Here is a 26,465-nt window from a genome sequence, read left to right as displayed (position 1 = left end):
CCTCCTATCACAAGGCAATAGGGGTTGTTGATCCCCGCGCCCCCTCTCTGGCGTCCCTGATCCAGCCCCAGATTTTCGTAAAAATTAAGAACAGTCACATTTACTGGTCAGAGGCGGATCTAAGCAACAATGATTGGGGGGGGGGGGTGTTAGACACTTATTTTGGTGCCAAACCCTTCAGGTTATTGGTAAATTATGGAAACGCCCATTTTTAAAATTCCGTTTTTAACTTTAAGGTAAAGACGATAAGAAGCAGTGGCGTAGCCAGGTTTGGAAGATTGGAGGGGCAAAGAGGAGAAAATTTTTGTTGACCACACCCTTAAGAATTTAAGAAAACACCCCATTTTGCAAAAGCGTTTGGAAAAGCTATGGCTTTTTTACGTGGCAATTTCGCTTTATACAACGTCATATCTGGTTTTTTGTGGCAGACTCCATTCTACAACTGCCTATTTTCTTGACAATTCATCTAGCGCTTACATTCTGAGTTGTGTAAGGCGAGGAAGCAATACGTGTAAAAACGAGCAAAATCCCCGACAAGCACTTTTTTTAAGGATTGAAGCGCTTTAGCATTTTAGTTTCTATTTTATCGGGATTGTCTAAAGAAAGTGAAAGACTTTTCTATTTAAATCCTATAACGTGGGATAAATTGTTGAGCATTCTGTATAATTCAGATTAGCTTGAAATACATTTCAGAATATTTCTTACAGTCGTTTGCAGTCTTTAAAAACGTTTTGATATTGTCTGAAATAAAAAGTCTTAAGGTACTAATTCTATTGCAGATTTGTGCTTTTCTCAGACATCGACTTTCTGAAAGGCCGCTCCCCTTGCCTCCCCCCCCCCCCCCACTACGCTACTGATAAGAAGATAGATACTGACATCAAGGAGATGAATAAAGTAAAATCTTGGCGTTAATTTGTTACTGCTGCCTACCAAAAGATGGCTTTTACCGAAAGGAACCAAATTTACCGAAGGAGACAGAAATATTGGGGGGTGTCGCACCCCCTACACCCCCCCTACACCCCCTGCTAAGTCCGTCCCTGTTACTGGTTCTTATAAGAAAAGATTCTAAACGCCAGTGCTGTGTGACGAGCGGGGGTACACGTGGTATGCACGTGAAAGCGAGCTGGGCAGCGGCATTCTTAAATTATATTGAGTTGGATTGTATTTGTTTTTGCAAGCCAAAATGGGAAATGGAATGAACAAGGTACGAAAAATTTTGTTTGTTTTTCAAATCATTTGTTAGATGGATTAAAATATGCGTATCTTCATATTTACTTTAATGTTTTTACCTTGATTGCATGCCGTTTAAGACATATTTTGGGAATATATTTCTTCTTCGGGTTTGCTGATGCGGGTGGTCACCTCATCATCGAATGACTTGCAAGTCTGTCATTCAAATGCCAGTATCTGAAACTCGTTTGGCTTTACTTGAATAAACAGTAATCACATTCTTATCTTCCAGCCATGCCAAGTATAAAAAAGTTTTAAATGTTTGCAACAAATAGTGATTTTTCGATCCATATCCAATGTTTCTATGAAGCTCTCCGTCAGATCTCAATTATGGTAATATCCTCTTCTGGAATCTAATGATTTTCACTGAAAAAGTTGTTCAATTGCAGATGCTTGATTCGTTATAAGAAATTGAACGATATTGTGCTATGCAAGTTTTCAATTGCTTCTCATACCTACTTCTCGGGTTGAGTTCAACTTTGCACCCCCCCCCCCCCTCCCTCCTTCCAAATGTAGCTCCTGTTGCTCTTTTTTGTTTTTTTTTGTAGCTCATGGACCATTATTAAATGCTCATTTACTTTTATTCAAACACATATTTTTCTATTTGGAATATAGCATGCTGCTATGTTTCTTATTTTCAACATGCCTGAATAACGTTATGCAATGCAGCCCTTAACTCTATCTGTTTCACCAACAGATCATTCCAAATTTATACATTGGAAATTTTCGAGGTATTTGACTCCCAGTTCATTTATTCCTTACAAAGCAATTTTTAGCCCTTATAAATTATATTGTACTATCCATTTTGTACTATGAAATTAAAAAGGATGCAAGCCTACAACCTTTGCCAAGAGTCTTGACACACTAATGTTAATTTTCTAATGATTTCAATTCTTGTTCACAGTTTCCATCTGTTCAATAAAGAAAAGTATTTAGTAATAAAAATAATGAATGGTATACTAAGTGAGATTTTAAAATATTTTATCAATGGCTATATAATGTGCTTTAATGTACGCAGAGAGTATCAAGGTCTTTCTGAACATATTTCAATTTGCCAATTGATAAAAAACATTAGAATTTATAGTTGTTGCTCAAACAATAATTGATGATGGGTAAAAGAATTGCCCTTGATGTGCAAACAAAGTATTCATTTTTGTGTTTTGTCCCTAAAAGATAAATTTCTATCAATTTAGCTCCAAATAATCAAATTTGTGTGAGAAATTTTTGAAACGGGGGGTGCTCTCTCCTCAACGAGTTTAACTACTGAGAAAGCTCTATCTTTAAGTAATTCCCCCATCCCCCATGCAATTTGTATTGTTCTTTGTTTGGTATTTGCATGTTGTATTAATTTTAGGCACATTATTGTTATTATTGTAGTTTAGTTAATTGTTTGTATCAATTAGTTTTGTTATGATAAATTATATGTGAAGAATTTAAAATATGAAAACCAAACTGAACTGAATAATTCATATCAAGGAGATTTGCAACAGAATTACCATGACCTCTCTAGACCTCTGCACCTGCTTAGAACTCATGATATTGTATATCAACATGCTATATTTTGTATTAACAGATGCTAAAGATGTTGTGAAACTGACAGAAAACAATGTTGACCATATTGTGGCAATTTATGACAACCCAACTCATGTTTTAAAGGTTTGTTTATTAAAATCCTTTTTAATCTCATATGATAATCACACACCATTAAAAAAACAGAGGACTATTATGGAAATAGGGTCAACTTGGCCTTTTATTGCTGTCTCATCATTGTTATAAGGAGTTCTTGTTTTTTCCTTTTCAAAGTTTTTCAATTTTTTATTTCTTTTCCTCTTTGTTATTACATTTACTAAGTACAAAGATTTTCCTTTCTTTTATAATTTGCTGGTTGCAGTTATGAGAATTTTAAGGAAAGTTCTTTCAGCTGTCATTTTCTGATTAATATTTGAATTTTACCTATTCCAGGAATTCAAATACAAATGCATAGATGCATCAGACTCTGTTAGCCAAGATCTGTACGTATTTGATAGTTTCACTTGTAACCACACAAAGTAATTTATGAAAGAACTTTATATTCGTATGGAAAAAAGTATGAATACATTATTGTAAAACAGCATCATTTAATTCACTCCGTCACCCACGCATGCATTTATGGATATATTGTGCTAAAATGTATGTGATTAGTGTGTTTGTAGTTCTTTAAAATATTTGTTCAAGAAGCTGGGCATTTTATTGTTTATTGTTGATTATCATTTTGTAGAGGATGAAACAGAAGTTGAATTGCCAAAATAATTTAGTAAAAAATTGCTTATTGCTGTATATGAAGCCAAAGAAATCAAATAGATAATCTCCTCCTTGTTTGCAGCAATGTAGGCTTTTGGTTAAACCTAATTGCCAAAAAGCTATGTTCAAATTTTTTCTACTGTTCTTTGCTCTTACTGCAAAAGCATTTAAGTATATAAACTCACTGAGATGTGGATGGGTGTCCCCCAGGCTTATTAGGAGGGTGTCTCAAAGGATATTAACATAGAACCAAGAGTTTCCAAATGCAAGTGATGCTCTGACAGACAGGTAGTACCTTAAAAAGTGTCCTTTGTGCTATCAACCACATGGTTCATTTGTAAGATAGGAGTTTGAAATGTTGGAAGGCTTGCCTCCTTTTCATGGGATGTGGAGTTAGTTTTCTAAATGTTGACATTATGTAAATTTCAATATTATACTCTTGCAGCCTTTTCCCATTAAATATACTAGATTGTGAATGGTACAATATAATGCTATTATAACGATGAATGTAAGTAAATTGTACCAGGGAGAAAATTTAATCAAATGAATAAATGACATTTCGAGCATAGCCTGTTATCACAGAATTCTGTGCCGTTATCAAAGAAAATTGAAAAGCGATGATAGAGCTAAAAACGTTAAAGGAATATGGGATTAGACAAATGGAATAGAACAACAAATATAAGAGCACGAAAAAGAAGTCGTTTGTCATTAAAGTCTGGTTCCTTCTTTCCAGGTCAAAGTACTTTTATGATTGTATAAAGTTTATTCACAAAGCAAGGTCAGCTTAATTTATTTTTTGATTTTAATTCAAACATAGCAAAATGCATATTTGTAGGGGTCTATGTATTTTTTACTGTGAGCAAAACTTTATGTTTTTTGACTTCTTTTATATTTGTTTGAAATCCTGCCTTTATTTTTTTCTTTAATTATTACTTCCTCCAAATTTGATAATTTTCAGCAACTGTCATATCTTAAAGTCATGATCTTTTGTTTATCATTCGAAGCATAGTCAAACTTAGTTGGCAAGTTTACCTAACGAATCCTTTGTTTCAATTGAACAATCCCTTTTGTTCATATTGTTCATAAACAATATTTTCCCCAATAATGCTGCTCTTCCTATGGGACTGATGATTGGAAATTCAAGGGTTAAAACTGCTATGCATCCTTTTTTGACTAGCCATTGTTGAACGTAAACTAAAAAGTTATTTTAATTCTGTCTTTTAAAGGAGTGATGGCAATGGAGTCCTTGTTCATTGGTAAATACTTTGTAATGAATATTATCTAGAATTCGATTCTTCTTTTGACCTTACTACTTTTTGAGTGTCAATATGGTAGCAGAATTCTGGGGGAGCCCTTATTATGGAAACAGACACATTAATACCTGCTTTGTCTCCCTATGTAAGCACCTTAATGATTAATTCTATTAATTAATTAATACTTCACTTCCTCTTATCACAAATACAAGTACCTCGCACATAATGCGCAATACTTTGTAGGTTTGGGGAGCATTTTCAGCATTTCGTTTTTACAATAATTATTTAAAATTGTAACTGTTTAACAGTGCAATTTGAAGTCGAAATTTTCCGTCAATAAAGAACTGTGCTAAAAAGAATTTCAGCCATTAGCTAATAAAATCATATATCCAGTCATCGAGAATATTTTTACATTCTTGCTGTATTCATGCTCCTAAAAAAGCTTTTTAACTATATATATAAGCCTACTTACAACAAATTAAAACTACGTTGTTTTTCAGAAATTTATGCATCATGGTAGCTAACATGTTTAGTCCCCCTAACAACTCCACCCCAACCCCACCCCTTCAAGCATCGTTGCCAGTTTTGAAGATCGGGCTGTAACTACTCAATCTTTTTGGCTTTGCTAAACGACAATAAATTGGTTTTCATTGTCTTTATTCCCAAATTTTCACTGCTGCTCGCATTTGTCCCCCAACGCAGTATTGCTGGGGTTTCTCGATCGACAACCATCACCGCTGCCTATTTGATTGTTGTGTCGAAATGTGGATGGCGGGAGGCAATAGAAGCTATCCGGGTTTGCAGAAGCATTGCCAATCCAAATTATGCCTTCCAAAGGCAACTGGAAGAATTCGAACTTAAAAAAGCAGAAGAGGTATGACTTTTGTTGAACGATATGTTATTCGTCTACTTTAGCCTCTTTTAATTGCAACAAATAAGGATAAAGTTATGATAAATTGTATTTATGAAGAAAATTCACCCTAAAGTTTTGGAAATGGCTTCTTCAGCCATAAATGCTCTGTGTCATGTTTTTCAATATTCGAAAGCCATGGTTATCAATTTGGTTTTGGAAAAATTTAATTCGTGCTATGTGGAAACAGTTACTCAATTGTACTTCTTGATGAAGTGTTAAAGATTACACATTTAAGAAGTCCATAGGCCTAGGAGATATAGGGGCTGCAGCCTTCCCCCAGTCAGACAAAATTGATTGAATTATAGGCACATTCGAGCAACTCATCTCAACGAAGCAATAATATTTGGGCAAAACCCACGCTAAGCCCCCGCCCCCCCCCCAAGCGTTAAGCCTCTGCTACGCCTGAGAAATCTTCTCAAATTCAAGTTGACGTCAGATGTGTTCTTGTAGTGTTTATCATTTTCATAGGTAAAGTTGATAAATTAGTTGTAAAATTGCCTTTCCATGCATTGCTTTAATATGTCGTTTATGTTTTATTGTTGCATTGCAGTTCCCGGGTGGGTCTCCCATCATTTCCGTCAAGTTTCCCCGTAGTTACTGGGTTGGTCTCCTATCATTCTCTCGAGGTTTTTTCGCGGTTCTTCGATCGGTCTCTCGTCATTACCTTCGAAGTGTTCTGACATTTCCTAGGTGGGTCTTTTGTCGTTCCTTTGAAGTTTCTTCGTGGCCCATATGATGGGTTTCTCGTCACTCCATTGAGGTTTTAGTTCGTAATAGTTAGAGTTCGTAATAAGTGGATTCGTAAATTGGAAGTTAGCAATGATGAGGGTTTTTTATACAGGGAGTATTCCAAGGGGCTAGACTTTTAGTTCGCAATAGCAAAAGTTCGTAATCAGTAGGGTTCATAAAAATGGAAACCACTGCATTTTCATCACTTACTATGAGTATCACTCGTAAGTATTGACCTCGTTAACATGGTTCTCGTAGGTTCGTCGTAAGCTGCTAAAGAAGTTCAAGATTGACCCAGCCGATCAACTTTGTGTTCAGGAACTTTTACAAGCAAAAGGCAAGCCGGAACCTCCCATTGAGGCTAGACTTAACAGTGAAACATTCAAGCACTACGAAAAACAGCGGCAAGGTGCAAAGACTAATGAAGTCACTAATTAGTTAGTTTCATTTTAGGAAATAATTGTTGAATTTTTTTTGCACGATTTTAGATGTATTTATACAGTTGTTGAATTACAAAACAACGACCCTGATCAATAATTATTTTACAATTTTCAGCATGGTATATAATATATTTGAATTTTTATGAGACTTTAGAAAAGCAACGTCTTTTGGTTTTAATTTTATTTAGTGATTAGGGTATTTTTTGAATTACACTTATTTCAGCACAATTTTAACGCATTTTTGTCAAGGCATAGTCGAGGTTTTATGAAAGGAGGTAGCGGAGGGACATAACCACGTGGTCTTCACGATTTTCGACATAGGCCGACTTTGACTCTTTTGACACAAATATTGAATCTTCCACCGTTTTTTAAAAATTGGTCAAAGAATTTGATCCAACCCTTAAAGTCTCGTTTTTTTTATAAGGAACAAATTCCCTGTTGATGAAATCCGAATTTATCAATACTCGCCTGCCCGACTAACGATTTATCCGAGCAGAGCAGTTTTAACAGGCTGGAGTTTTTGATCAACATTGGGAAATACTAGACATTATAACTTTGCAACCCCAGAACAACCGTTTTTGTAATATTACTAATCTTTTTCATAACAAAAATTTTATGCAGAGGAGGGAACCATACTAGCATTTCAGAGTACATGACCCGAAGAATTTTTCTTAAGGCAAGTCTGCTGGCTCCTTCACTTCTTATTACAAACGCACTGCCCAGTGTCAGCCGCATGACTAACTCCTTAAAGGAAATGACGATTGTTGCCTATATATAATTCTGTAATTGACTCGGTAGATAATGCCAATATCGCACTTTAACAATATTGAAATGAAAAGAAAATTAAACTGTACTTTTTCTTCTTAACTCTCATCGCGTAGGGACATGGTGTAAACTGTAGTGATTTTGTTGACAAGGCCTAAATATGGTCTTGTTGTACTCTAACAGTGGACTTTACATCCAAATATAGTCTAAAAACATTTATTTTCTAAAAAAGTTACTTCGTTTCATATTTTAATGAAAAGGCTTTGAATAACAATAGTTACTTTAATTACTACTACATTCAACAGCTCTGAATCTTCATAAGCAAAGGGCATGTCACTTGTGTAAAATGGTCATGGCACCAATGTATCACAGAGTCTGCTTAATGCTTATTGATCCTTCTTAAATTCGGCCCTGTTAGTTGTCAAAACCAATATGTTTTTTTCAAAGTTTGAATTTGTCTTGTGAATTTCTCATTTAAGAATAACGTCTTCGGAGGTCTTCGGGTTAGTACAAACACATGTATTTTAAACAAAAAACCCGAAGACCAACTGCCTACAATTTTACACGATACAAAGCAAACTATTTTGGTAGTAAGCATCATGTTTGATTCCGCCATTCTCATCAAAACAAAAATATCAGTTTTTAAAATGTGATACCTAAATTTAATAGAATTTTATCTGCTATTTTCTCAGGATGAAATCATTTTTGATTGCACAAATGTTTCAACCAAAATTATCACTTCAGGCAAAAACTTGATATTGAAACATGCCCCCCCCCCCTGGGATGCCATCTTGTAGCTCTTTTCGCCCTTTAATTAACAAAAAATCAAATGTATGTTTGAAGCAGATAACAGGATGGTAGTAATTGAGAGGAATCAGATTCTCAGGCCACGTAGAGAAAGTATGAACTTCCCGTTTTCGTTTAAAAAGTAGTTTTTTCATGTTTCATGGAATATAATATTTTTGTTATTACATGTTATCACAAAAAATGTCATGAGAAAAAATCACTGCTGATCAGGTTTCACGAGTTGCCGTAAAAATCAGTGGCGTCGCGCGGCCATTCTCGCTGGGGGGTGTAAGAGATGCAAAACCATATTTTACCGAGAGAAATTATTTTGTTACATTAATATTTTGTTATAAATTTAGTTCTACCGACGAGTTCTCTGAAAGTTGGGGGTATACACCCCACACCCCCACCCCGCACGTTACGCCCCTGGTAAAAATACCGTCAAATCCAAAATCATAGATATGAAATATAGAAGCACAAGAAATGGAATCAAAGATGATCTCCTTCGGAGTTACCATAGCTAATTCTGGTACGCAGCGCAACACGCAAAACTCCATCTGGTCGGAAACCATAATGGCCGTACGTTACCTGCCCCAAAGGTATTTTTCTATTTTGCTCTTAAACTACTTTTCTAATTTTAAAGCAATAATGTGTTGTTATCATCTAGAGAATATATTCCTCTTGAATCTTAGCAGAATTGAGAATAGCTAAATGAGTTGATAAGACACCTTTCGTGAGCAAATCCTTCTACTTCAGTTTTAGGCCACTTTTTAGCCAGCGAAACGTTTTTCAACAGCCTATAGCGCTTTTTTCAGTCCGCAAATGCGCGCAACATAGGGAATTTTTTAGATAAATGTGGCGTTGACGAAGCTGTTACAGTCTGCCAAGATGAAAGGGGGAAGTTAAATGTTTGCCAAGTCAAAGGATCAAACATATCTATCATATCTCCAGTTTCCAATTCATAGCCTGGTATTATGAGTGGTACCATGAATTTACCGGTAAAATAAACTCTTGAAATTTTGCAAGCTGCATTGGGTGCTGAAAAAATTGAGACAGCTTTAATCGATAACTGATTTCAGTTTCAGACCGATAATCCATGAAAGTCTAATATTCACTCATTTTCATCTCCATCCATTTCTTCATCCTGTCACCACATTGACTGTAAAACACATTTTATGAAACTACATAAAGCTGTTTTACAGTACTTATTTTACCAGGAAAGGATCCAGGCTACCACAAATGCCCTACACATAGTGTAATTTCTGACAGAACACAAAGTTCTTAAATCATGCTGTAATATATCAGTCTTTCTGACTTCCTATTTTGCTTTCTGATCAAGTTTCATTAAGTTTCAAGGTATTGAATTCTTGCCTAAAGTCAATTTTTTGGGACTAGGAATAGGTGTGGTACATTGAAAAGTTTAATTTGCAGCACAAACCATAGTTTAACTTTTTAAATGTGACATGGCAAAGTATTTTAAGACAGAAAGAAGCACTGAAATACCCCACATTTGATAGGGGCTACTGCACTACGTAAATCATTGGGAATGCTGAAGTAAAAATTTATATGCATTGTAGCTCTGTAGCTTGCTGTTTGCAGCTCTGTAGTAAATAAGTTTTGAAAGAAATATAATCTACAAAATGGGGAAAGTGGTATTGAAAGTGCCAAGAAAGACTCATTTGTCGTCTGTTATGAGCTTATTTTTAGATCTTAAAGTTGGTTGGTAAGCTTATTCAACAGAAAGTTTGTTGCCTGCTTGAAAAGAAGCCAGTTTGTCTCAAATTATTGAATAAAAGCCCAAAAAAGTTACAAAACTAGGTTTTAGATGTAACTAGACCAAGCAAAGCAAATTGCTATTTGGTATTTAAGGTATATTACTTCATTATTTTTGTGTTAACAAAATAAACAAAATTGAATCGAGGGACTTAAAGAGCTCTGCTATTCAGCTTTACAAACAAGTGCTTCTAGGGTCAAAAAATAAATTTAATTTAAAAGATATATTCATTTTATCAATCTGGATTCAATTCTTTTTTTGGACTTGCTATATTGCGTCTCATTTTATTGCTATTGCTGTTCAAACTTTGACCTAAGCTGTGAATGAGGCAAAGAATCTGTGACGTGATTGGGGGCCTAGAGTCACATGGCTCGATCCACACAAACAGCCGTAGAGGTGGAGTTGACAATGATTTCAATGAATTGAGTTCTTGTTTGGTAAAAATTTCAAGTAAATAACAAAGCTAGATTAAATATATAGAGATAAAGTTCATTCATAAAGTCATAAAGTTCAGTACATATTTCGCCCTGTGAGCTCAAAGCATGATCATAATTGTTTCTATATGTGGCTAGGCCAAATCAAATCACTGAGGTGCAGACAGTTTGTTATGGCGGCAGCTTTCTAACTCTGGCTCATAGCATGTTGAAATAAATGCTACTATTATTCCCTGGTTGTATTAGGCTCAAACAGCCCTATTGTATTTTCATGCTCCCTGAGCAACATCAGCAACACCTCCTGATTTCACTGGAGGCATGTTTTGTTTTGCCTCTTTTCTGTATTAAAGCGCTTTCCGAGCCTTTTAGCAGCATATTCAAATTAGATCTTCGAAAATAGTTTAATTCATCAATATCAGTGAAAAATTTCACATTGGTTTCAAACAAAAAGAAGAAATTAAGACTTTTGGACCTTAGAAGCACTTTAAGACTCCTGATCCTAAATAATTATTTCAATAGCCTACCTATTGTACACAATTTTTATCAAAGTAAGTGATGACAGTCAAAATCCAGTAAACCTTTTAAACACATTGTTTGGTTTATTTCAAAGAAATAGGTTTGATAATCTTAATACAAGCCCAATAGTTAATAAAATGTCACTTCACTTTACTGTTTTGTTGAAACACTGATCTGATTCAATGTTATAAATATGTAAGCCGAAGGGGAATGGAATGCCGCTTTTTGGTTGAATGTACTTGGATAGTGGCTGCATGACCTTTTGTATTGCTCTTTTTTCTAAAAGTGGAAAATTCAGATAATTTTTTAACTAGATTGAATCGTAATTACAGTCAAAAACAAAAAAACAAACACCTGATATTGAAGGGAACACCGATAACATTGTGCAGGGCTAAGCTCATACTGTTGCAGATTAATTTTGGTCCATTTTGAGATAAATATTTGGTACTCATTGTTTTGTGTTTTTATTATAGCTTTAAAAATGTTCTAGTTGCAATGATTTACATTCTTAAGCCAAAGCAATAAACATATCCTAGGTGAGAGGTTAATTGATAAAAAGGGAGCCAATCCGATGCTCATTCCTCTCATGAAGATTTTGATCGGCACCAAAAAATAAGTTCCTGCATACCTTTAGCCATTATATTCTGACAAGTACTCAGGTGCCCTTTTTGGCTTTCTTTGCTAACTTCAAATACCAAAAGTTTATTGTAAATCATTTTACTATTGCATCAGCAAAGAGAGGGCCAAACATGGTTAGGCACAAAAATCTGTTGTGAGCAAGATGACTCCAGTTCAGCAAAAGGAAGAAGCAATGAACTTGTAGCAGATTCTGACTTTTGAGCCAACAGTACAAAGTCTTCGCAATTTGGTCATAAACAAAGAAACAACTGATCTTACCCTTCTTCCTCACATTTTACTTTCCATTCACATCTGGAAATGACAGATGATCTTTGACAGATAAATCTTTGACAGGTAATCTTTGTCAGATACCGTAAATCCTCGAATTTGATTTTTGATATTTTTGGATGGGGGCTTATTCTAGGGGGGCTTATATGAGGAGGGGCTTATACGAGGGGGGCTTATACCAGGGGGGGCTTGTAAAATTATTGTAGACATTAAGAAACATTATTAAAAGACCTTGTTTATTTTAGTATAAATTTCTTTATGAGCATTTAATTAATTATTACCAAAAGTATGAATTTGTTGTGGTAATTCAATAAAACACCATAGGCAACATCAGATGGCAAAAATCATCAAATGGAGGGGTCCAATTCGAGAATTTACAGTAGCAGTGGGGGCTTATTCGAAGGGGGGTAGGGCTTATTGACAATTTGTAGTTCTAGAGTGGGAGCTTATTTGAGGGGGGGGGCTTTTTTGAGGGGGGGGGCTTTTTTGAGGGGGGGCTATTTTGAGGGGGGGCAATTCAAGGATTTACAGTAGTGACATAGAATGACAAATATAAAGTTCCAGCTTACCTTAAATAATTATCTGATTCTTGTATACTGAGGAATGTTTGACAAAAGTTAAATTGAAGTACATATACCATGTTTCTGTCTTTTAGTTCTATCTTCAAAATAAAATCACTGATTCATTCCATACCAAAACACAGGGCTTGGGTCAATACATTACATTAATCTCCTGTTTATTTATCCACTTCATGGGATGAAAACTACCAGTGATTGAGATTTAACCTGATATACAATTTTTAACAATAACTTATCTTCATAAATTTCTTTTGCTGACCTACTAAGGTTTCAATGTCTATTTGGTAGAGGAATGAGCTGAAACTCATTACTGTAGTATCAGGTGTGTACTGGAGCATTAAGCTGATAATAACACTGTTTTGAATTGTTGTTGAACTTGAATGTGGTTTGACAGTAGCATGTCTCAGATATTTTGTATGTTGACTAAGAGTTTCCAGCCACATACAATATTTAACAGTATGTGCTAACTGAGCAGAAAATAAATTTTTGGAAATCAAAATCTTACACCATACATACTATCGCTTAGACTATACTGTGTTTGACTGAAAAAGACTAGCTTTTTAGAAACGAAATTCAGGGTTAGTAGGGCCATGCAACATTTTCAAAGATACAAGGACATTTAAATCAGGGTCGTTCATTACAAGACACTACTGAATAGGCTTTCTTATGTGCCTGCCATTCCAACCCTGCACATTTTGTCGGAGAGTGAAAGCCCCAAATTTTTGTTGAACTTGGACAGATTGCTGTCCTTTGTACTTCCAATGCCTCTCGTCTGTCATCCCATGGTACACAAAAAACCTGTGTTCTGCAGTAAGGAAATGGGATATACATGCAAAGGGCAAAACACAAAGAAAGGCAAGAGACAGAACAAAAAAAGCTGCTGGACATGCCTGCAATTGAAGGGAAGGGACAAAGAGCATTCCTTGGTAAGTTTAAATGTTTATTATTTGTTTGATGCTTTTTAGTGTATAGAAAAGAGTGGTTCTAACCTGCTACTCTGCAGTTCGCACTTAATATAATCATCGAGAAACTTTTCTCTGGTTGCATTAAGCATGAAACTTGGAGTAGCAACTTAGAACCATACTGTTCTATTCGGGTGTACAGCTCTGCCTGTACACAGATCTGCCTATATGGCATTGAGCACTTTATGACAGACTGGTGAACAGTAATTTTTTTAATGTTCTTTTGAAATGCCTTTTTGGAATATCCAAATATACAGATCAACTACCTCTTGTATTTCATTCCTTTTTTGATACAACTAAATATTTTAACTTTATTAACTATTTCTAGGTATCACATGACAATAATAGAAGTTGGCAGAAGATCAAGAGGTTGATTAAGAAACCAAAATATTTCTGAGCTGTTGTGACACTTATGTCATGACATGTTGTCAAGTATAAATCATGTGCCTGCCATCTTCATTTCTTAGATTGCACATTTTTTGGATTGAATTCTGATTTTTTTCACAGGGAAATTTCATATGTTTCTTCACTACTGTTCGTATTAGTTTTCAATTTAATCTGTGAAAATTTTTGATAGTGTTTTTAAAAAGAGCATCTATTTGCTTTTTCTTTAAAGATGTTATGATATTAAGCAGGGTTACTAAAAATATTGGAACCTAAAAAGTAAAGCCACAGAAAATTTTCAGAACTACAAGATAAATTTGTTAATCACTGTAATATTAGATATCAAAATATCTTTAGTTATTAAATCAGGGGATTTGTTGCATTCCAAAATTTCAACTCCTTTCATCTGAAATGACATACCAAAGTAAAAGCTTCTTTCCATATTTGCATAATTATTTCATGCAATATTTCTATTTGGTTCACAATTTTTGTCTCATTAAATACGTTCACGGAAAGAAAGAATTTTTCAGACACAATATAATTTACATGAAGCCAATTCGTGTTTTAGATATTGTTAAACAGTTGGTATTGAGTGATCTGGTTTTAAACTGAAGGACTCCAATTCCTACTGAAAGTTCCCTTGATACTTTTGATATCTGAACTTGGACGAAGAATGACTTACCACTGGTATTTTTTAGCATACTGAATGAGTTATAATGCCTACATTACCTGGTTAACTGCACAAAGGTCTCCATATGAGATGCAGTGCAATCCGCATATACTCTATTGTAAATGCTTATGCAAATCCTGAAGCCAATAAAACATTTTGTTTTTTATCGCTCTACAAAGTATCTAAAATGTTCCTGTATTATTCGAGTCTTAAAGTATTTTCAGATTATCTATTATTGTCAGTTATTTTCACACATTCTATTTTTAAGAAATCTTCTCATATTTTATCCAAAAAAAACATGTTTGCAAATTGAAATATTTTCCACGAAGAAAATGTTGAATCACCAAAATGAAAAGAAGTGAAAGAAATATTACTTTACAATAAATAATTTATTATAAGCTAAGGCACAGTATTATTCTTTCTGAAATTTTTATGAAACAGATTTAACAATGCATAATGTCAGAGTAGAACGTCATTTTTCACTATATCTCCAGATTTTCTGCACTTTTTGTCATTGTTAAACACGTTGTCCAAGCCAGTATTTGTTAAGATCTATATTTTATTACTGTATTTTATTCTCGTTCGAAGGGTGTCAGTAATGGCATAGCAGATATCGAGTGAAGCATTGCTAACTCTGTGAAGATAATAAACTTTTGTTGATTGTTAGGTAAGAAACATCACTTCAGTCTTACATTTGGATAGAATGGCTGCAGCTGTAAAATTTCAAAACATGATTTCATATTACAGATTCTAGTATAATGCATAAATGATAATAATAAAAGATAGATTATGAATACAAAACAAAAACAGAAATTAAATTATAGAAGAAATGCAATTTTCTATTTTTCAGGAGCAATTCTATTAAAATCAGAGTGGTTTAGAAAAAAGGAAAAACAGCGATACCAGGGTGTGCTGTGAATGTGGAATAGGTTCAGAGTTGAACCCAACCTCTAGGTGCGTTTCAATTAAAGCAGTATGCACGATTTAACTAAGCCATTGTGTAAGATGATGCAGGAATAGGCTTTTGTCTTGTAATTATCACATCAAAGGCAACTCTTTTTTACCTCTTTCTCTTCAATTAGGCCTGCATTCTTGTGTTTTTATTTTTAATTGATAGTGCAGTGTGTGGTATTCTGATGATGCCAGTTTACTGGGTGCTTTAGCGAGGAGCCTACAATAATTACGACTGCCTATGGCATGATTGGGGAATGATCTGTTTGAGAATGTCTTTTTTATTTCCAGAGTGTTTATGACTTGCTTCATTCTGATCGTCCCCTTTTTAGAATGCGACGCACAAGGCTTCAGTACACAAGGCCTCCATTTAGAGGTGGGAGAGTTGCACGAGGAGTAAGAGGTCCAAGAGGAGGAAGGGGTGGACGGGGCGGAAGAGGTGGATATGTCCCATATCTGCCAAGTCCTGAATCAGAGAGAAGTCATGAAAGGAGAGGCGATGATGAGAGAATCAGCTATTTTTGCGAGCTGTGTAAGCAACAGATGTCTAGCAAAGGAGCATACATCACACACTGTAACTCGGTCTTTCATTTAGAGAAAGAAGGAAAGGAGAGCCATCAAATGAAAGAGCAAGAGTGGTTGTGTGACACGTGCTCCATGTCATTCAAGACTAAGGTGCTGTTGGACCAGCATTGCCTTGTAATCAAACATCAAGCAAAGTACCGCGTTGAGGGTATGCCAAAAGCAGAAGAAAGCAACAAAGATGACGGGAAGACATTTGATAAACGAGCCAGTGGCAAAGATGGCTCATCTGAGAAAAAGCAACTGTTCTCATTTGGACCGCTGAAACCGCCGAATTATTGCGATGTTTGCGAGGTTGACTGCATGAACAACTCAAATATGAGGGTTCACCTTGAAAGCTGGCGGCACAGAGCAGCTGTGGATCGAAAGAATGAAGAGGAAGGCGAAAAAGCGAAGAAGGACGATCCTAAGCAGGAAGAAACTACCGACGCCCTGGAGATTTTGGATTTCTACTGTGACATGTGCAATTCTCATTCCACCAGTTTGTCAGACTATGTTTCTCATATTTATGAAAAGAGGCATAAAAGATTTGTCTCTGATATGCAACCTCCTTTTCATTGTTTCTTTTGTAACCTCAAACTGGGTTCTGTGAAAGACCTTAATGATCATTACGAAAGCAAGGATCATATCCGCAAGGCAAGCAAACCTACAGCTACTTGTACTGAACGCCAAGAAATCAAGAACGAAAAGATATACAAATGGAAAAAAATTAACGAGGAAGGTGCCAATAGGGAAAGAAGTCGCAGTATTGAAAAGAAGGATGATCGTAGCAAAGGACGTAGTAGTGAACATAGCAAAGAGACTGGACGAAAGAGAGACAGAAGTAAAGACCGAGGTAAGAGAGCAGGCAGAGACTATAGTTCAGATCGTGGAAGAAAGAAAGAGGATAAACAGCGCGATAGAAAACATAGTAAAGAACGGAGCGAGGACGATGAAGGGTGGAAGGAGAGGAGCTATGGTAGTGAAAAAGGAAAATCGAAAAGTTTGCAAAAGAGTAAAGAGAAAATCAAGGAGAAATTCAAAGATAAAGGCAAAGAAAAAAGTAGTAAAAGTTTGAAGAAGAAGTCGAAAGATAGTAGCAGTGAAGATAATGTCGAAAGGAGAAAGTCGAAAAGAAGAGGTGCAGCTAGTAGTTCAGATGACAGAGGAAACGGCAGTAGCGGAATTGACTCATCGCCAGAGCGATCAGGGAGTAGAAAACGCAAAGCAAAAAAGTCCAAGTCTAAAGGGAAGAAGAAGAAGGGTGAAGGATCTGGAGCGAAAAGTAAGGAAATTGAGGCTTATTCTGAAGAAGACAATGACGAGGAAAGGAAGATCGAGATAAAGGGTGAGGCCAGTGATGAAGATGTGGGTGACCTGAGAGAGAAACTAAATCGTAGTAAGAATATTGTGATAACAAAGAAAGTTAAGAATGAGATGGAGGGAAGTACCAAGGGCATAAAGGCAAGTTTGAAATTGGGTGACGAAGGAGGTGAAATTGCTTTTGAAGGGAAAAGGGACGAAGAACTTATCCTGAGTCGTCATAAAGCTGATTTGGTATTGAGGGAACAGCTCTTAAAAGAGCACACCCTTGAAATCTTTAAATACAAGGATGCAGAGGAGGAGTACAGGCGCTTGTGCCTAGAAGAAGAGTATCTGGGCAGAAGGTTAGAACTGTTTAGAGACGGGGACCCGCGAAAAGATAACGATAGGGCGGATTTGACAAAAATCCAGGATGCTATTAAAAGTGTACGTGAAGAACTTGAGGTAAGAGATCTTATGATACAGGAGAAAGAAAGGTATTTGATTGTTTTGAAAAACCGCATTGAAGAGAGAGGCAATATTGTTGCTGAAGTAGAGGAGAAAGCAAAGTCTATGATAAAACAAGAAGATAATTATGAGGACGAACCACAAGGGGATGCCGAGATGAAAGAGCATAAAGGGTCTAGACAAAAGGGGGCTCCCCCTCGGGATTTGACTACGGAACCTAAATTTTCCGATTCAGATGATGATCTGCGATTGAAGATCGAAAAAGAGCGCCTCGTAAGGAAATTGGCACCGGAGATTGAAGGACTTGATCCAATGATCCGCCAGCGAATCATAAATGCGTTAACTGTTTCAGAAAATGTTGACCAAAGGCTGGAAACCCCGTCTGAAACTACTGAAGCTGAAGAAAGAAACTATATGAAAGAGACAGCGTTTCAAGAAGTTCCCGGGAGGAAGCATCATGTTCAAGGTCCTGCCCGTGATCATTTTGAACGGAAGGCTTTGGATGTAAAGGAAAATTTCCAGAGAAAAGATACGCTTTCTCCAGTGCCTAGAACATCAGATATTGAGGCAAGTCACCCATCGTTTAGAGGGGGAAAGGCTAATGTTGCCGGCAAAATGTTTGAGCAACAGAGACGTTCATCGACTGGAAAGCATAAATCAAGGGACGATTCCGATTACTCGGTGGCAGACAAGTACGAGGCTATGGAAACCGAGGCTGGGGAAGACATGGAACAATTCTGGGTTCAAAAGGAGAAGGAACTGCGCAGAAAAGAAGAGGAGTTACGCAGAAGAGAGCTTGAGTTGCTGGAACGTGAGAAGAAAAGAAAAATGGAAGGAGAGGACGTTCAGGAAGAAAGCCTTTGGTCCAAGGAAGATCACAGAGAGGACCAAGATTTGCCAAGCAGACATGAGAAATGGCAGCGTAAAATCGACAGAGGGTCTGCTGTGTCAGGAATGGGAAGAGACCCGGACGATGTTGAAACTGGCCAGGCAAGAGAGGAACGTCCAAGTGAGGAAAAGGAGGGTAGGTACGATAAGAAGGGAAAATTGTCTTCGGTACCAGAGGTATACAAGCGGATAGGTGCAGGCAAAATACCAAAGTCAGATGTAGGACAAAAAGAAGCTATTGATTTTGGGAGTGATGAAGATGAACCGGACTTTGGCAGAAACAGTCGTGAAAGAAGAAAGGGAATTGACAGACCAGTCCCCGCAAGGCAGCGTAAGATGGAACGACAAGCAATGGGGAGTGAATCTCCTGATTCATCGATAAGAAGGGACCCTTACGAAAAACGGCAGCGAAAGATGAGTCCAGCAAAGAGGAAATCTGCCCAGAGACATAGAAGATCTAGGAGTTCAAGTTCAAGTCCAGAGAGGGACAAAGATTACGATTCGGATAGCAGAGAGAGTAGAAAAAGAAGATATCCTAATCGTGGAGAGGGTGATGTTCTTGCCGAAGCTTTGGATGCATTGGAAAAAGTTAGGCGAATGAATACTAGTCCATTTGGAGCAATGGGTTTTTCCCCATTTGCACAAGCAGGTAGTTTAGATAATCACAATCCCCATGGACAGTGGAATATGCTAAACATGGTTCCAGGTTTAGGGGTGTATCAAGGTCTTGAAAACCAGGAAACAGTCAGTGCCCACCCTGGAAGTGCTTTGAAAGAAGTAAAACGGCTTCCCGAAAGCGATACAGCATCGACTAGCAGTTCTAAACAGGATAGTAAAAGACGGGAGCAATTTGCTTTATGGAAGACGGGTGTTCTGTCGGAAGATGCCAAAAGTGAAGCACCTTTGGAAGCGGAGAGTAAAGAGGACATTTGGGATGCAGCTTTTGAGACCGGAACACAAGAGGAAGAAGACAAAGTAGCTATTGATATTTTCGCTGACCTTGAAGTTGACAATGATTATTTGAAAGGTAAACTGCATCGTGTATCTGATACTAGCAAAAGATATTCCACTGAAAAAAGCCCTGCAATTGAAAAGCAGGCGACGGAAGAGACTAATAGTCAATATGAGAGGAAGACAGAAATTCCTGGAATTAAAACCGGAACTATTACTCAACCTGAAGACAGTTTTGAGAAAACATTGCAGCAACAACCACAAGGATTGGCAGCGGGCCAGGAGCTGGGTTATGGCTCTAAACAGGGGAAATTTTACAAACAGTTCATGGACAGTGGATTAATGGAGGAAGGCAGGAAAAAGACTCCACCTATAGTTTCAGGAGCAAGCAAATCTGAACCGCAAAAAGATGTAAGTATTGTTACACTAGTGCTGTTATCGTCATTAACAGTTTTGCCATATTCTTCTCCAGACATACTCAATACCACTGTATGATTTTCATGACCATTTAATGTTTCATAAATCTGTCACAATAACCATGATCGCGGTGTCCTTATCGTTTCTGATTGCATATAGGAATAACAGACCTCAGATATTACACCAGTCTATTTCCATCGACAAGGAGGGACAAGTCTTTTTATGTTATGATTTGTTCTGTCTTTTATTTATGTCGTTATTGACTCATTCACGTCATGAAACTGGCTTTATAGAGATTTTGATGTTTCTGTCATTCTAATCAACTCTTCAGTTATTACAGACTTAAGTATAGTTAAAATGTCTGCGGTAAATAAAACATCCAATCTTTATTTTCGTTTTTTTTAGAATCACTTCAAATATGCAGCCTTTTGCTGCTTGTATGTTTACTCATGTGCTTCAGATAATGTTAATAACTGCCTACCCAGAAAACTGTCAACAAAAACCTTATGTCAGCTTTCCTTGGTAGTCTTTTTTATGGTTCCGAAAATAAGCTTCGGGTTTTAAAGTTTGTTCCATGTTCTGTCTAGACTAAAACAGCACCACGTGGAATCCTAAAGAAAGGTATTCTCAAGAAACCGAGCGATAAATTCCTTTCTAAAGATGGGCAACCGGGAAAAGATACCAAGTTGCCTGGAGATGATGCTGATGGTGGAACAAGCAGGACTGAAGAAAAACAAGTTGGCAAACAGCCTGATCCGACACCGGAAGTTGTGCAACAGAAAACCGGAACTCCGGATGTTATTTCTCCGGAAGACTTGGAAAGAGTACGGATGGTTATTGATGGTCTGAAGAAGCAATATGGTCCGGGGTGGGACAGCTCAAAAATCGAAGCCGATTTGAAATTAATGTTAGAACGACAGACTCCCACTGCTCCTGGTGTAGACAGTGTAAAGTCTTCCATCAATCAAAGGTGAGTCCGTTTTCCATTTAGCCTTCCTCCGTGACAAAGATGTGGTGCGATGTCGATACTTTAAATGTAGAGGGAATGGTTTATTCTACAGTATCGTTCTCTTCAGCTTAAATGGAAATGTTGTGTTGAGTTTTGACAATAATTGTTCCAAATGTTTGCCCATGTCATGTTTTGAGTTTCCGATAGTTTTTATAAAAGGATTTGTGGACTTTTATAGATTTTAGACAATGTTTAGGACAGTTTCCGAGGTAATAAATTTTTTAAAGCACCATATTTTTGTTTACGTCCACAGTAGCGATGCAGGCAGTTTAGAGAGACAAATGCATTCGAACGAGGCAACAAAGGAAGCACAAGTTAAAATAGGCCCTAGAGCTGATAAAAGATCCACGTTGTTTCCAATCAAGGTCCCAGATAAAGATGTAGGCCAGTCAACTAGCAAAGCTGTTCCTAATATTCCCATGTCTAGGTTTGAGGAAGGGAGAGGTATTCCAAGCAAGCAGCCTTTGAAGCATTCCTTTCTTGGGGAGCAAGAGCATTTCAGATCGTCTCCTGCACCCCCGGCTCAGCGGCAAAGAATGCCAGAGAATCCCAATGCAGTAGGAAGGAGACTGTCGCCTGAAATTGCTAGACAGAAAATACCACTATCCCAAGGTATCGAACAGGACGCTGAACACATCTACTATGAGCAAGAACCCTCTTCAAAACCTCGAAGTGCACTGAGGCCAAGCAAAGAAAAAACACAGCTACACGACTATAGAGAAAGCAGCAATGTTATAGAATCTGAGACAAATTTCAATCGGCAGGGACGTACTGAGCCACCTAAAATGCACCCTAGACGAGACTTTAGCAGCGGTGCATATCCGGTTCCTGGTTCTGAATTGCTACAGAGAAGGGGAGCTGATCGAATGCTGCATGGTGTGCATCATCAAAGAGCGGCATTGATTGAAGAAGCGAACAGAATGCCCCCTGAGAGCTCAGGTGAGAGCAATGTCATACCACAACAAAGAGTAGGCCAAAGGCACCCACCGGAAACCCGCCAGATTCCATCCAGACCAGCTGTACCGTCATTTGACGATAGAAAGCATATTGCAAGACAGCATATAGGAGAAGAGATTGAGGAGAGAAACCAGATTCCAGGCCTCGAAGGCACTTGGGAGCATAATGTTGAGGCGGATAACGAGAAGCAGGGCAGGGCTTCTGGACCATGGCAAGATCAAAGCAGTACCCAAGAACAGTTTGACAGGCAGCCACGCTACCAAACTCCTAGGCGTTACCGACATGAAGACCATCAGGAGCATTTTGAAAGTGAAAGCTGGGCGGGCAGCTCTGAATATAGTCATGTTTCAGCTGAAATGTCAATAGCATCTTTCCAAGACACTGATCAGAAGCAAATATACAAAGAGGAAGGCAATAGACCCATGTACAATAAGCACCCAATGGAGAGGTCCTGGCCGACTGAAACTGGAAATGTTCCAAGCAGGCCTCTGGATAGACCAGGGTCTCAAAAGCCTGCTCAGAGGCTACCCGAGGCATCACCATCTGTCGGGGCCCAAGAGCATCGTCAGGCACCAAATGCAGGAAGAGATCCTGGAGGGCTTTTCCAAGCTATAGTTAGGGTCAGGCCAGAGGATATCTCAAAAGGAATGTACTTTTGTGGTGTATGTAAGATCTTTATTGCCAGCGAGACCGAACGGACTATGCATGCTCTTACAGAGGATCACAAGGAAGCCTTAGAAGCCAGAAACAGTCGCATGGCATTGCAGAAACGAGCAGCTCCTCCGCAGAGGTCACAAGGTCTGCTGTCTTCTCAAGCACCACAGTCAGGACCACGTGACATGAATCAGTTTCGGCCTCGAGCGCCTCGACCTTTGGGAGGCAGGGGGCAACCCATGCCAGCGTATGGTACCCAGGGCAGGTACCCAAGGCCCAGAGGAGGAATGCCTCCGAGATACAGTGGACCACTCTGAGGTTTGTCAGCTCCTTTTTATCAACTTCAGCCACTGGTAGTCAGTGACAGTTTCCGTATTGTTATCATTCATAGGTTACGTTTGGGACAAAGTGTTGTTCATCGGAGCCTTGAGTGTTTGCTGTCTAAGCATATGCTAGTAGTTTAACTCTTCAAGGCTGTTATTGGCCATGATACATATTTCTTCAAAATAACACAAGATTTTTGCATTCTTATTCCTAAGTTTTTTATTCGTAAATGATTCCATATGTTGGACCATCGTGTTTATGTTTCCTTTTTCACAACCCTGGTTTTTTCATCGTTGCGCTTGGAGGGAGCAGCGAACAACAAAGAAGAATTCGCGAGTGAATTCGCATACCGTCAGTTAGCCAAAAATGATATCTGCCCTTAAAAGATCTCTGCCCTGACTAGATCTTTGTCCTTGCACATTTGCGTTTAAATTACTCATAATGCCACTCTTAGATGAGTGAGCCGGTAGGCCTTCACAGTAGAGACATAAGTGGAGTGAAACAACAAGGGCAAAACAAAAACATAATGTAAAAAAAGCTCATCCGCTGCTCTCCCCAGTCTTTTTAAAATTTCAGAAAAGTATCAGAAAAGCGCTTTCAGAAAGTATCAGCCATTTGAGAATTATCACTTACGTTGGGCATCGTTGGCTTTTGTGTCCGATTTTTCATGTTCGAATGATTGAAGGGGGTTGAATCACCACAAATGTGCGATTTTTTGTGAGGAAACTACATTTAGTTACATAGTATCATCTATTGCAAAAATAACTTCTAACGAATTTATGAATTTTGTAAATTCGTTATTCTTGATGTTACAGGGACGTCTGAAGCATTTCAAAGTTGGAGGGGAACAGTTAGTGAGAGGCACTATGTCTCTAAAAAAGGGCACTTTTAAAAATCCCACAAGAAGAAGCTCCTAAGAAGAGGGCATTTTCCCAGTGGTTGTGGGGGCACGTGACCCAGTTGTCGCTTGGTTGTGGCCTTTCTGTCCAGTTGGGTATTTCTCAACGCGGTTTTCAGCCAGTGCTGTATTTTATTTCTTCCAGAACAGGAGAATTTGGTGCCCAAACTTTTTGCCAAGTTATTTGTTGCCATGTATCCCGACGATTTTTGTCATTTTTTCAAAATGCTTGCCAATTAATCACGCGACGAGCTTATTTGTAAGGTGCAATTAGTTAATTATCAAACACTGTCGAGTTGGATCCTTTCCCCTTTTTTTGTATTTTCCATGTTTTGGAAGCGAATTCTAACCACTCTATTGCCGCATTAGCCATTTTCTTGTAGCCTTATCTCTTTACTCTTAATATTCTGTAGATTATTCTCTAAAACAAAGCGTGTCACTCGTGTTGGTTTTTAATTACCGCGTCCAGCTGTCAAGTGGCGTGAGAGGTAAAATTCAAGCCCCGAAAGACAAAGGCGTGGAGCGAAAAAAATTTAAATTCTAAATCATCTTAAATTCTTTACCCATGCAGACAAACGTTTTCATCGTTTGCTTCGGTGTCAGTATTAAATCAATAATTGCAATTGGTCAAAGTTGTCTGACAAGATAGGCCTCTTCTCATCTTCTCAAGAAATGTCTTCACCAAAGGATATTTTTTGCTGTAAATCGTTCTTTTTTTATTAATAAACGACCACTCATAGAAGGATTTAGAATTAATTGATCATCATTTTCACTATTCTATCAATGAAATACGTGTTAAACAGTGTTTTATTTCATTTTCTAGTTATTATTTTCTTATTTATTTTTCCAGAGTACCTTAACCTTACTGGTACCTTTACTTCTTATTCTTTGTTATATTGCTTATAAAAGGCACAAGATAGCTGAGGTACCCCCAAAGCACCTTGATATTGTCATGTATAGCTTACACAGTACCCATCTGATGAAAGCTTTCTGTTTGTAGCGTACAAGCCCCTTCTCCATCATAGGAGCTCCCCCTCTCCCTCCCCATTAATGTTTTATTTTTCAAGCGAGATTTTGTTCTATAATCTTCATTTTTATCAGGATCAAAACTTTTTGAAGCTGTCACTTGAACACTTTCGAAAATTATTAAAGAGATGGGCGTTACAAAATTTGTACTTGTTTTGTTTGCAAATTATAAAAGTCGTGTTTTTCTTTTCAGGTACTCAAGGCTCCCCAAGAATTAAAAAGAGAGAAGAACTCTTGATTATTCTGTCAATATTAGCAACAATATTATTTGTGTTCGTACCTTCTGTAGAATTTTTACCCCAATTTGTCTTATGGATGCTATCTAGAAACGTTTTTAATAATAAACAATACGAAAATATTGAGAACGCAGTGCCATCGTTGGCTCTCTTGGTGTTAGGTAAAACTAGAAATTTCAATACTGTTGTTGTATTGATCATGGACAGTGTAAAGAACAAATAGAGTTCTTTATTTGAATTCTTTATCAGTTTTTTGGTTTTATAGCTTTGCTAGTAGGTATGGATATTCATATTCAAAACAAAATTCTTGTTCTTGTAGCTTCAAGTTTGTTTTATTTTGGTGTGGCCTTACAACCTGAAATCACGAAAAGGATTGGTTGCTGAATATTTGCATATATGCACATGGTTGCTGAACATATTTGATGCTATAAACATCCCCTCCCCCCCAGCGGTTGTCTCTCGCCATGAATTGCTCTTATCCAACAAGATTCCCCTTTTGAGATCAAAATTCCAATAAGCTTCCCACTCCAATAACTTCGTCAAATATAGCCAAAGATACATGGAGACAGCGAAATAGCTTTTTCTCTATTATGAAATGCACTCCAGTATGGGTACCTCGATGGGTTAGCTCGTTACTTTGGCCATTTTATTAGAAAAATTCAGAGAGGGGTTGGGAAAGTCAAACAGTATTGAATTTACCGAGCACAGTATTGAAAGTCAAATTTGCTGAAAATGGCTTTTTGTATATTGTTGAGATCATTTTGGCTGAAGGCTGATCTCAATCATTTTGTCAATCTTTACTGGTTTTTTACTTCTTAAATCTGTACAGCTTAAACTCAAAAATATTTCTGAAGAACATGAAACATTGCATCTTAAATTTATAATGATCTAAAGAAATAGAAAAAGATCCTCCTTGCCTTCATTTTCATCAAAGTAAATTGGAATTCAATTAAACATATTGATCGTAAAAAACTTCGAACGTAATCATCTAACAGAAAGTCTCAATTCTATTGGCAACAATGCGACTTACAAATACGTTGGAAAGCAATGTTATATTTTTGTTTTCTTACAGTTCTCGCAATATATATAAACAACCCAGTCCTAATTTGCACGTTTGCTCGCTTCTATTAACGAATTATAATAATAATTCGCACAAGAAATTGAACCCTATACTTTGGGAGCTTTTCAGGACGTACCAGCCCA

At 37.4% G+C, this 26,465-nt stretch overlaps 2 protein-coding genes across 5 annotated transcripts; both read left to right on the top strand.

Annotated features, from left to right (window-relative positions):
* The first annotated feature begins 1,183 nt into the window (after nucleotides 1–1,183).
* Nucleotides 1,184–6,843, top strand: LOC135691151 (dual specificity protein phosphatase 22). Its single transcript, XM_089115721.1, has 6 exons — nucleotides 1,184–1,204; nucleotides 1,928–1,961; nucleotides 2,804–2,886; nucleotides 3,193–3,242; nucleotides 5,466–5,637; nucleotides 6,664–6,843. The coding sequence occupies exons 1-6, from the start codon at nucleotides 1,184–1,186 to the stop codon at nucleotides 6,841–6,843; spliced, it is 540 nt and encodes a 179-aa protein (XP_088971847.1).
* Nucleotides 6,844–8,922: 2,079 nt separating this feature from the next.
* On the top strand, nucleotides 8,923–25,582 carry LOC135691145 (uncharacterized). 4 transcript variants are annotated; one of them, XM_065208920.2, is made up of 8 exons: nucleotides 8,953–8,995; nucleotides 14,519–14,637; nucleotides 15,209–15,287; nucleotides 15,471–15,574; nucleotides 15,904–20,152; nucleotides 20,746–21,128; nucleotides 21,421–23,096; nucleotides 25,220–25,582. In XM_065208920.2, the coding sequence occupies exons 5-7, from the start codon at nucleotides 15,905–15,907 to the stop codon at nucleotides 23,093–23,095; spliced, it is 6,306 nt and encodes a 2,101-aa protein (XP_065064992.2). In that variant the 5' UTR covers nucleotides 8,953–8,995; nucleotides 14,519–14,637; nucleotides 15,209–15,287; nucleotides 15,471–15,574; nucleotide 15,904; the 3' UTR covers nucleotide 23,096; nucleotides 25,220–25,582. The 4 variants fall into 4 exon arrangements, with proteins under 4 accessions (XP_065064990.2, XP_065064992.2, XP_088972303.1 ...); XM_065208918.2 differs by lacking the exon at nucleotides 14,519–14,637 and having other exon boundaries at nucleotides 8,923–8,995; XM_065208919.2 differs by lacking the exon at nucleotides 8,953–8,995 and having other exon boundaries at nucleotides 12,542–14,637.
* The last annotated feature ends 883 nt before the right edge of the window (nucleotides 25,583–26,465 follow it).

This window comes from Rhopilema esculentum, chromosome 4 (assembly GCF_057945365.1).
Source record: "Rhopilema esculentum isolate cy_ngs chromosome 4, ASM5794536v1, whole genome shotgun sequence".
NCBI classification, from domain to species: Eukaryota; Metazoa; Cnidaria; class Scyphozoa; order Rhizostomeae; family Rhizostomatidae; genus Rhopilema; species Rhopilema esculentum.
Note: the sequence above shows the minus strand (reverse complement) of the source record. Positions and strands in the feature narration are given on the sequence as shown.